This window comes from Eumetopias jubatus, unplaced genomic scaffold, assembly GCF_037043125.1.
Source record: "Eumetopias jubatus isolate StellerSeaLion01/CBP00866 unplaced genomic scaffold, mEumJub1_p1.0 scaffold_10, whole genome shotgun sequence".
NCBI classification, from domain to species: domain Eukaryota; kingdom Metazoa; phylum Chordata; class Mammalia; order Carnivora; family Otariidae; genus Eumetopias; species Eumetopias jubatus.
Window position 1 is genome coordinate 84,068,200 of NW_028274816.1, and position 11,929 is coordinate 84,080,128.

Sequence of the window (11,929 nt, forward strand, 5' to 3'; positions counted from 1 at the left end):
AAAGTGAGGCCCGGGCCCCGCGCCACCGGTTGGACGCGGGGCGTGCAAGGGGCCCGGGGTACGGGGCTGCGCCAGGTGCACACCCGCGTTAAGGACCCGGAAGCGGACGTCTCACATGCTCTCCGGGAACACGCCAGACTCCGGCCAAGGGGGCGGGGCGTCTCCGGCTCTGCGTGCTTGCGTCATCGCGTAGGCTGGCGGGGCCGCGGGGTGGAAGAGTGACGTATAGGCTGCGTAGAACGGCTGTGGGCGGGCCTAGGGAGCGAGGACGCAGCTAGCCCCGTCTCTTAAAGCCGCCACGACCTTTCGAGTCCGACAGCGGGGGCCACGAGTTGCGGCGCCTTTAAGCGTCGCCGTGACACGTGTGTGAGTCGCCCGAGGCCCGGATGGTGCGTGTGCAGGGCCCGGGCCGAGTAGACGACAGCGCCGCGGCCCTGCAGCCGGGCCCGCCGAGGGCCGGGTAGGCTGGGGCCGGGTCTCGGCGGTGCGCAGGCCGAGGGAAGGCTGCGCGTCCGGCCGGGTTGGAGGGCTTCCGCTGGGCCTGGGGCGCGGGAAGGTGCGGCCTGCAGGGGGGCGCACCGGGGGGGGGGGGGACGTGGGCGCGCGGCTGCGAGGCGCTCAGGGGCCGGTGGGGAGGGCCCAGGGCTACTTCGTTAGCGAGGAGTTCGGGGCTGCGCTGTCCGTCAGGGGCTCGGCGGTCCACGGGGAGGGCCAGAGGCGCACGGTCCGCGAGGGGCTCGGGAGTCCACGGGGAGGGCCAGGGGCGCACGGTCCGCGAGGGGCTCGGGAGTCCACGGGGAGGCCCAGGGGCGCACGGTCCGCGAGGGGCTCGGGGATCCACGGGGAGGGTCAGGAAGTCGCGGTGCGCGAGGACTCCGGGGTCCGTGGGAAGGTCAGGGGCGCACGGTCCGCGAAGGGCTCGGGGTCCACAGGGAGGACCAGGGGCGCACGGTCCGCGAGGGGCTCGGGAGTCCACGGAGAGGCCCAGGGGCGCACGGTCCGCGAGGGCCTCGGGGATGCACGGGGAGGGTCCGGGACGCGCGGTCCGCGAGGACTCCGGGGTCCACGGGGAAGTCAGGGGCGCGCGGTCCGCGGGGGCTCCAGGATCCGCAGGGAAGGTCTGAGGCTGCGCAGTCCGCGAGGGGCATAGGGGGTCCGCAGAGAGGGTCCGGGAGGTATGCCCTTTGCTGTTCCCGGGGAACACGGACTGGTGGTGGATGAGAGAGCTGCCCCAGCCAGGAGCCCCAGGGAGTCGGGGGAGGCAACGGTGTGTGTCGGTCTTGGGCACAGTTGTTACCCAGAGAAGCATCACTAATGCAGGAGCCAGACTTTCTCTGGAATAGCTTAAGTCAAAATCTGTTCTGTTTGGCAGCAGTGCTGAAATTTCTTTCTTTCCTCCCCCCGCCCTCCTTTTTAGTAATAAATGTGGGAAAGACTTAACCCTGGAGAAGGTAACCTTCTTCAGGGTCATGGTCACGGTGAATGTGAGCGGGTGGGGACAAGATGTGGGGTTTGAAAATACCCTTATTTTAGTCGGTAGTGTTGAGTCTCCCCTGGGGTACTAGGAGCTGGACGGAGTAGCATTCTAAAACCCAGAGAGGTGAGAGAGGAAAGCATCGTGGCCAGCCTGCTTTCTGTAAGAGATGCCTAGAATCAGGCCTCCAAGGAGAGGGAGGCTCTGCTTAGTCTTTTCCGACTGGGGCCTGGTGTTCTGCAGGCTCTGCAGAAGAGCCTGGAGGCCCCCTGTGAAAGTGCCCCAGGGAGGCCCGGGCTCTGTCCATCTGGGGCTCCTCCCCCACCAGCACGTGGTTGACCCTGTGAGTCTTGAGTGCATTTCATCCTGGAAAAGTGCATTTAGAGGGAGGAGGGAGAGAGAATATGCTTGAAGGGTGTTCTGCGGATGCTGTTTGCCTACTCTTGGAGGTAGAAGTATGCCTGGAGAAGCCTGAGCTGTTCCTGGACCATGGAGTGGAGGGAGCATCCTTCCCGAGTTCTGAAGAGCATGTTGTCAATTATGTACATCAGAGGGCTTGCTGATGATTACAAGGACATTTTTCTCTGGGTTCCTACACCTCAGAGAGAGATGATTTTTTGGTCATTGTTGAATATGTTTTGGGTGGAATTGGCGACAGAGAGGTTGATCTTTGTCAGAACTTGAAAAATTGTTCAAAGTCTCTGACTTCCACATTGAGGAGTGGGCTGTGGGATAGATGTTCTTTAAATTACTTCTCTCAAAATAAATTCGGTTGTTATCTCCCAAGTTCTGTTTATCCTCTCGCTGTTTGGTTCCCGAACATTTGCCCTTGGACCCCTGTGCATCTATGTCCTCACCTGTCCACAGTAAGGTATGAGTTTCGATTAAGACAGGGATATTGGAATCTTCACCTTACAGATTGGATTTTATTCTGAGATCATATTCATTATGCTCACCCTTTATTTTGGCGTTGGTATGGTTTTATTTATGGATATGAGAAACGATGCATCTGAAATTTGCTGTCAGTGTGGGGACAGGAGAGGAATGAAGAGTGGGCCTACATAGTAATTATTGATGCTGAATAAGGGGAATATGTGGTCTCTGTGTTGTTGCCACCACATTGTATATATTTGAACGTTTTCACAGCGAAAAAATTTTTTAAGTATTTTAATTTTATGTAATCATGGTGATTGTGGATGGTAAAGAAAATCTGCACTTAGCAAAGTGAAAATGTGGCAATTCTTACTGCTTCGTCGATTTTCTTTTCTTTTTTCTTTTTTTGAAATTCTAGGGTACACCTGGGTGGCTCAGATGGTTAAGCGTCTGCCTTCGGCTCAGGTCATGATCCCAGGGTCCTGGGATCAAGCCCCACATTGGGCTCCTGGCTCAGCGGGGCGCCTGCTTCTCCCTCTCCCCTGCTCATGCTCTCTCTCTCTCTGTATCTCTGTGTCTCAAATGAATAAATAAAATCTTTAAAAAAATTTTTTTTTATCTTAAAAAAGTTCTACTGGTTTATGAAATCTGGAAGTTGGAGGTGAGGGCGTTATTACCTCTCAGTCTGGAAAGTGACTTAGACTGGAGAACACTGAAGATTTTTGTTCATTGGGCTTGTCGTGGGCCTGAAGGTTAAGATACCGAGCCAAGGGCAGTGTTTTCATATCATGCACATTGTAATAACTTGTAGCTAGTCCGTTCAGTTCTTCTCCAGACTCCCTAAATCCAGCACCATCTGTACTCCTTCAACCTGAATGCCGACTCTTCCAGATAGATAGCCTCCCTGCTCTGGTTCTGCGCTTCCTGCTCTGGTTCCGCGCAGGGGGGCTGAGGAAATGGTGGAAGAGAGCGGCCTCACATGGTGCTCCGTTCACCCCACAGATTCTGAACGACAGACTTGGCAGCTTTGGTGATTTCACGGGCATAGCCGAGGAGCTCATGAATCGGAGGGTCCTGCCCTGCATCTGCCCAGTCCGGCCAAGAACCTGACCCCATGCTGCAGTAGCAACACGCCCAAGTTCAGACATCCCAGGTGAGCCAGCAGAGGCTTCAGAGTAGTTTTCCATTTCTCCAAGCTATCGGCTTGTAGCCCAGCAGCAGTTCTTCAGTGGGTGGGAACACTTCGATAATTCCCCTTAGGAAAGGTTCTTTTATTTCTTCAAATCAAAGAACTTGTGCTTGCTTTTTAAAAAATAAGTTTCTTACATTTCAATTCGTGGCAAGAATTTTTTTTTTTTTAAGACTTTATTTTTAACTAATGTCTCCACCCAACATGGGGCTTGAATTTACAGCCCCAAGATCAAGAGGCACACGCTTTACAGTTTAAGCCAGCCAGGCGCCCCGCAGAGAAAAAAAAATTTTTTTTTTAAGATTGTATTTATTTTTTTGGGCCGAGAAAGAGCGTGTGCACACAAGCAGAGGCAGAGGGAGAAGCAGGCTCCATCTCAGGGCCCTGGGATCGTGACCTGAGCCGAAGGCAGATGCTTAACCGACTGAGCCACCCAGGCGCTCCCCTTGCAGAAATTTTTATAGATAAAGAAATTTGACCCATGTGGGGAATGAGATGCTCCATAAGGATAAATTTGAACAGTTTAATAAGAGATCCTTTTACTGAGTTCCGGGATACACCTGCCTATTTGGTGCCCCTGTGGCAGGCTGGATGCCGGATACCTGAGGGAGTCCTCATTCTTCTGATAAGAGTGAGCAGTTTAAGGAACATATTTTTCTAGTTGTGACTCAGATTGCCCGTGAGCTCTATAGCTGAGGTGGCTTGAGTTGAGAGGTAGTGAGTTGCAGTCAGAGGTGATGGAGGGGATTCCTGTTCAGTCCTATCTCCAGCAGCTGCAGCTCTCACCTCGATAACCTTAAAACCTCCTTTGGTGCTGCTTTCAGTCCCTGTTTTACACAGAATAGAGGAGCTGCGAAGTCACAGTGGTTGCCACTGGAATTTTTAGCTGATAGGTGAAGGAATAAGCCAGGCCTGCCGCACGCCAGCCCTGAGCTGTCACTTCCCTCGTAAGGTTTGGGCGTCTTGGGTGCACCGTTCTAGTCCCGCCACTGTCCTGTCTCTCCTCCCTCACTTCCAGAAAGATCATCTGTACAGGCACCATCCAGTAACACAGGCCATTACATATAATTTTACAGGAGCCACATGAAAAAACAAAAAGCAAGTGAAACTAATTTTCACAACACATGTTACTTAACCCAATATATGTAAAATATTATCATTTCAACATGTAAGCAGTCTAAAAATTATTGAGGTGTTTTACATTCTTATACTAAGTCTTTGAAATCCTTTGCATATTTTATACTTACAGTGCATCTCGGTGTGGACTCGCATCATTTCAGTGATCACATGTGACCTCTGGCCTTCGTTTTGAAGAGCATGAGCCCGAGCAGAAAGGCGTGCTTATGTAACTCACCACGCTAATTCTTTTATTATATGGATTTGTGTGTGCGACCAGAGCGTCTTATGAGCATCAGTGTTTCCCTGTTTTTGAGCAGACATTGGGATCACCTGGTCAGCTCTTGAAGGAGGTGGCATCAAGCTGATGCCCATAGTCCCATAGTCCCTCATCGAAGAGACGCACGCTGCAGGCCTCCCTGGTACCACCTTTGTCTCTTTAGTGCTGTTTGCGAAAGCACCTTCTCTTTTTGACAGGTGTGGTGAACTCTGGCCAGGTGGTTGGTAATATGTCTCCATGTTTCATACTTCCTTTTGTAGGGTTGGCAACCAATCCAGAGAAGCTTTTATGGTGGCTAACATCCGTAAAGACCAGAGGGGATTTTCACAGAAGTGACGCTCTGTTCCTGGGACCTAGTTACTCGTCGCTCTGTGTTCCTTCTTGTCCCCACAGTGATGCACCATGCCAATAGTCGATAAATTGAAGGAAGCCCTGAAACCTGGCCGCAAAGACTCGGCTGACGATGGAGAGCTGGGAAAGCTTCTGGCCGCCTCTGCCAAGAAGGTCCTTTTACAGAAGATCGAGTTCGAACCAGCCAGCAAGAGTTTCTCCTATCAGCTGGAGTCATTAAAGAGCAAATATGTCTTGCTGAACCCGAAAACAGAGGGAGCCAGTCGCCACAGGAGTGGAGACGAGCCACAGGCCAGGAGACAGGGTACAGACACACAGTTGGCTGGCAGAAGGGGTCTCACTGTGTGTTGACCAAGTGGATGGATGAAGTGTTGACTGATTAGGAGGAACAAAAACAGAATGTGGTCAGAGAGTTATGAAGCTTCTCTGGGGTCAGTGGCTCTGTAGTTACAGAAGTAATGATACAGGGTTGGTCACAAAGAGATCTGTGTCCTTAGGCCGTGGAAGTTGTGTGTGTTTAGTAGGATCAACAGTGGGGCTGAGAAAGAAGCAAGAGAAATGGGCCAGGCTCCAGCTATTCATTCTCTGAGGGTTGTCCTCCATGGAGGACTCCCTGAATTCCAGACCTAAGCAGTCTGCAGGAGCCCCAGGATGACTGGGTTTTCTCCTGGGCTTTCTAGTAACTTCAGTCAGCGGGGACACCGGTTACCCTCTGACACTGTGTCTTGGCAGGTGCATGCCGAGTGTGCCTCAGCGATTTCTGTTTCGTGGCCCACCTGTGCATAGACTTAAGCCCTCCTTTCTTCCCTGTCCCTTTCTCACGCAGGCAGTGAGCATGCCCACGAGAGCGGCGGTGATGGGGTCCCAGCCCCACAGAAAGTGCTCTTCCCCACGGAGCGGCTGTCTCTGAAGTGGGAGCGGGTTTACCGCGTGGGAGCGGGGCTCCACAACCTCGGCAACACCTGCTTCCTGAACTCGACCATACAGTGCTTGACCTACACCCCGCCTCTGGCCAACTACCTGCTCTCCAAGGAGCATACTCGCAACTGTGAGTGGGAGGTGGTAGCTGGGGCTGGGGGGGTGGGGGGCGGGAGTCGTGGGAACCGCATAGTCTCCTGATAAGACAAACCCATGTGCCCGTGGTGCTAGCAGCCTTCAGCCTGGGTCAGATGTAGGAGTGAAGTCCGTGATGTAGTAACTGATGAAACCTAAATCTGGCACGTGCCCGCTGTAGGCCAGGCCACAGAAGCCAGTCACTCGTGTAGATTGTTGGTCCCAAACTGTTCTGAAAATGAGAACCTAAAGGGAGAAAGGTGTTTTCAAAAAATACGTTCATAATGTGTACATTCAATGACTACACATCAACTGTTGTACCAGTGTTTTATGAACATTATAAAACGTGCCCCAGAGGAGAAATGAAAAATGGGTAAAGATGAAATAAAATGTCACTTACCAAAACTGAAGAAAGTAGAAAGCCTTTTAACTATTGGTAAAAGAAATTAAATTGGTGTTTAAAAATCTTCCCATGAAGAAAATACCAGGCTGAAATGATTTATGGGTGAGCTTTATGAAAATTTTGAGAAATAGATTGTTGCAGTGCTTCACAGGTTCTTCCCGAGAATAGAAAAAGAGAGAGAACCCCCAGCTCATTTTATGAGGTTCTTATAACTTGGGTAACAAAATTAAACAAGTACAGTAGGAGAAAGGACAATTACAATCTCATCTTACTCACGAGTGTAGTCACAAAACTTCTAGACAGAATACTACCACGTTCAAGAGTCTCTTAAACACTGTGAGCAACCCGTGTTCACCCTAGTGATGCAGGGATGTTCTAGTATCAGGAACTCTTAAGTGTGCCCGTGGAGAGCGCACAGCACAACAGGTGGAACCGCTCCTTCGGAGGTTGGCCTGCTGGGCTCTGTCCTGGCCCTCCCCCTAAGTGCTGTGATCCCTGAGAATGTTACCTAACCTTTTGGAAACTTCTGTTCCTCATCTGCAAAGTAATAATATCATCTCCCCAATAGAGCTGTTGGGAAGCTTGAGTGAATTACATAAGGTGCTCACAATAGTACTTGGCACACAGGGAGTGCTCCGTAAGAGACTGCTCATTTTGCTTCTTTAATTACTGTATCAACAGATTAAGGGAGAAAGGTCACCTGAAAATAATGCTCCCAAAAAGAAACGTATGATAAACTTTTAGCAAAGGAGCAATAGGAAGGAGTTTCCTTGTCTTGTTAAAGGTATCTACCAAACACTACAAAAAAAGCATTCTAGATAGGAAAATGTTGGAAGCATACCCTTCGGAATTCAGAGTGAAACAAGGGTTTCTCTCACCACTTGTGTTGAAGATATGTCGGTCCTAGCCAGAGCAGTGACCAAGGAGACAAAAGGAAGGAGCGCGCTATTGTTCCTTGAAAATGACATTCCTGCATTGAAAAAGCAAGAGAATCTATAAATTAGAAATTTGGCAATGTGCCTAGATACACCATCAACATACAAAAAGTTAGTTGAATTTCTCTACACCAGATGACGACTTTTTTAAAAATTTTGCTACTATAAAATTTTATGAAAAGAGGGGTGCCACACTGACTATGAAGTCTTGTCAAGTTAGAGAAATTAAAGTGTCATAGTATGGGGTCAGGGAGGGGACCCACTGACCAGTGGAACGGAATAGAGCCCAGAAACAGACCTGCGTACATCTGGAGGTGTGTTACGTGTTGGTTCTTCATGTGTCTCCCGTTTGAAATTAATGGAACTTGAAAAGGACTCAGGCTTACATATGGAAAAAGCAAAATAGGGTCCCCATTTCACAGCATACCTGTGCACAAAAAAATGCGTTAAAAATTTAATGTGAAAAGCAAATATTAAGCTCTTATAACAAACATTGGCCAATCTTTTTCTGACCTTGGGATGGGAGGTTTCTTAAACAAGACTCAGAAAACACCAACTATAAAGGAAAAATGACAGATTCAGCTGCACTGAAGTTAACATTTGTTCCCCCCCCCAAAAAAAAAACACTTAAAAGGCAAACAGGGAGCTATGAGCTGGAGGCAAAACCCGGGACACATAACCAATAAAGGATTGCTACCAAGAATGTGGAAAGAATACAGACTACCAAGGGAAAGACAACCATAAAAAAGTAAAATTATGAACCAGCATTTTACAGAAAAGGAAACTCTTGGGCAGAGTATAGGGAGAGATGTTCAGCCTTGCTGAATTCAAGGGAGTGTCGTCAAAACCACGACAACAGCAGCGACGCGACACACCTTTGTGATGGCTGCACATTCAGAAGCCTGGCGGGACCGAGTGTCAGCGTGAAGATGAGCGAGAATCTTTTATGCTCGCCTGAGTTGGCCTTATCTTCCAAATAACGTGCCAGCCAGCAGTACTCCGCCTGCGGAAGAGCTCTGTACGTGCCTCTCGGGACACCTGTGTAAACACATCTGCAAGCAGCAAATTGTAAGCCGCTCAGGTGCCCATCAGCAGACGGACGCGCGCATCGCGGTGCAGGCCCATGAGGACAGCGTGCTGCAGGGCAGGGGAATGAAGGGCCGCTCTGTGCATGGAGCTGAATAAGCCAGTGAAGGAAAAGTCCCAGAAGATTGCACACAGCGTGAATTGCTATTTATAAAATGGAAAAACAAGACACTATAGTGTTTAGGTATACACATATGGGGTAAGACTTAAAAAAAAAAATTTTTTTTTTTAATTGGTAAACAATGAAAATGAGTCAGGAAATCAGGATAGAACCAGAGGCAGGACCAGATAGGAGCAAGTGAGGAGCAGTGTTAGGATAAAAGTGGATTGTGTGATGTGTTCAGGGAGATTTGTTCTATTTTTTTAAATCAGCGAAAGGTGATGACATGTGATGGAAATAGCATTTTTAAATGTCTCGCAATCGTGATGGTTCTGTGGTGGCCGGAGTTAACACACTGAGGCACTGTGCCCACTGCAGGTGAAGTTGGTTACAAATTTCTATTTCTGGTTGTGACCTTGGTGAGGTCGAGGGGTTCTGGGTGGACTTTTAGTAAGACTCGACTGGGCTGTCTTTATGGTTTTTTGTCTTTTAAGCCTTTTTTTTTTTTTTTTTTTTGAGAGAGAGAGAGAATCTCAAGCGGACTCAGATGCTGAGCTCAGAGCCCAAGGCAGGGCTCAATCCCGCGACCCTGAGATCATGACCTGAGCTGAAATCAAGAGTCAGATGCTCAACTGACTGAGCCCCCCAGCACCCCGGTGCTCTGTTTTTTTCTCCTGACTTTGGTGAGGAGACCCTACTCTCCAGACCTAGGCAGCGCTGCCATTTTCTTGCTCACCCTGCTTCCCTGTGCAGCTACCCTCCGGTTTTGCTTCCTCGGCAGGCCCCTCCGTCAGCTTGATTAGGGTTGGTGTAGGTAAACTAGGTGACGCCCGGAAACCCCGTAACCCGCCACACGTACTCTGCAGCCAGTGGGAGCGAGGGCGTGAGGTGGGAGCAGCCAGGATCGGCCCCTCCTGGTGGCGGGACATCTCGCCCTGGCTCAGGACGCCTCTCCTGTGGGCGCCCCGGTGTCCCTCTGCATCACTCTGAAATGCTAACCTTAGTGTTTTCCTTTTTTCCAGAGTAAAAGTATTAAGTCTTAGTATTTGTTGGCCTGTACCCCCTGGCTCTCTGAGTGACCCCAGGTGGGCTCGGGCTGTCCTCTCTTCCTCCTCGAATGCCCGCTATTTGAAGGCTCTCGAGGACTCTCAGAAGTATCACCGGAACTGCTGTATGTGTAGCCCGGAGCACCGATTCCTGCTACGTGCTAGACCATTTCTGCACCGGCATCTGGCTAGAAAAGAAACACTAGATTTTTTAAGCACTCTCCACTCCCAACATGGGGCTCGAACTCAACCCTGAGATCAAGAGCCACACGCTCCACTGACTGAGCTGGCCAGGAGCCCCGAAAAGAAACATTTTATGTAAAACTTGCAGGAGGATTAAATTCTATCCTTTTGGACATTCTTCTCCAAATTGAAGTAGCAAAGTCCCAAAAGTCAAAAGTCATAGATTTGACTTTTATGTTCTTTTTTTTAAGATTTTATTTATTTATTTGACAGAGAGTGGGGGTGTGGCAGAGGGAGAGGGAGAAGCGGACCCCCCACTGAGCAGGGAGCCCGACGCGGGGCTCTGTCCCAAGACCCTGGGATCACGACCTGAGCCGAAGGCAGACGCTTCACTGACTGAGCCACCCAGGCGCCCCTTGACTTTTATGTTCTATTTTTCTTAATTACCTGTAGAAGGTGTTTGTCCACATGCCACTTAAATCAGTCTTGCATATTGCCAAGGATTTGGGCATCCCTGTTTCAGGAATTTCTGGCTAAAATTGTTCCTTGCCTTATTTAGGAGTGATGATTTATCAGGCTGACGGGCTGCAGTGTTGTACATGATCATTAGAAGTGTGATTCCCACGCAGCTGACAGAGTCATGCCCTCACCTGAGTTAGATTGGGAAGGTGGGAGCTCTCCGTTCAGCATTAGTGAATGCTTATGTTTAAGTTATTTTAAATAACATGTTTTAGTTTTTTGCCTAAATTTGAGCCCCCTCAGCCATTATTGTCATTTTAAAAAATAAAAGTAATAAATGGCTATGGTTAGAAGAATCCAAAAAGTTCTAAAATGAGAAGTAAAAACCTCCCCTTTATGTAGAGATGCTCACATAAACCGTTTTTCCAAGATCCCTCCAAAGGGGTAGTGTATATAGTAGCATTTTTTTTAGATAAAACTTTTTTGTACTATGGTATATAATGTAAAATTTACCATTTTAAAAGATTTTTTTAAAGTAATCTCTACGCCCAGTGTGGGCCTTAAACTCATGGCCCCAAGATCGAGTCGCATGCTCCACTGACTGGGCCAGCCAGGTGCCCCCGAATTGACCATTTTTAAGTGTACAGCTCAGTGGCGTTAAATACATTCACATTATCGTGCAACCATCCGCCTCCTTCCTCTTCCCAAACAGAAACTCCGCCCCTTAAACACTAACTCCCTGTCCCCCTCCCCCAGCCCCTGGCGCCCACCATCCTACTTTCTGTCTCTGTGAACTTGATGACTCCAGCTACCTCGTTTCAGTGGAATCCTACATTATTGACCTTTTTTTTTTTATAAGATTTTATTTATTTATTTGGCAGAGACACAGCGAGAGCAGGAACACAAGCAGGGGGGAGGGTCAGAGGGAGAAGCAGGCTCCCCGCGGAGCAGGGAGCCCGACGCGGGACTCGATCCCAGGACTTCGGGATCATGACCCGAGCCGAAGGCGGACGCTTAACCAACTGAGCCACCCAGGCGCCCCTGTGTCGAACCTTCTTGAAGGCATACACCCACAACAGACTTCTGGGTCCAAGGGCAAGCACCTCTTCAATTCCGCAAGCTACTGCCGTCTCAGATATACTCCAGACCTGCCCAAGTAGACCCAGTTGTAACACAAAATGCACCACAAACCAACTGCTCTCCCCTGGGCAACAGCTCTCCTTACCCAGTTACTCTGACCCATCTCAAAGTCAGTAACGAAGCGGCGTGCAGCCCGTTCACCGTATGTACAAACAGAACATAGCTCGTGTTGGCAAAGATGTGGAGGGATGCGAACCCCTCCCTGCACACCGTTGCTGAGGATGCACACTGCGGCGGCAGC

General features: G+C 49.7%; 1 protein-coding gene across 4 annotated transcripts in view; it reads left to right on the forward strand.

Moving 5' to 3' along the window:
* The first annotated feature begins 282 nt into the window (after nucleotides 1–282).
* The window catches only part of USP36 (ubiquitin specific peptidase 36), a 36,794-nt gene continuing 25,147 nt past the window's right edge, over nucleotides 283–11,929 (forward strand). Inside the window, exons 1-5 of one of the 4 annotated variants that reach the window (XM_028112613.2) lie at nucleotides 283–460; nucleotides 3,350–3,500; nucleotides 4,786–5,074; nucleotides 5,193–5,587; nucleotides 6,110–6,331. In XM_028112613.2, the coding sequence (XP_027968414.2) occupies nucleotides 5,335–5,587; nucleotides 6,110–6,331 (475 nt within the window). In that variant the 5' untranslated portion in view covers nucleotides 283–460; nucleotides 3,350–3,500; nucleotides 4,786–5,074; nucleotides 5,193–5,334. The other 3 variants (XM_028112610.2, XM_028112612.2, XM_028112611.2) reach the window with 3 other exon arrangements.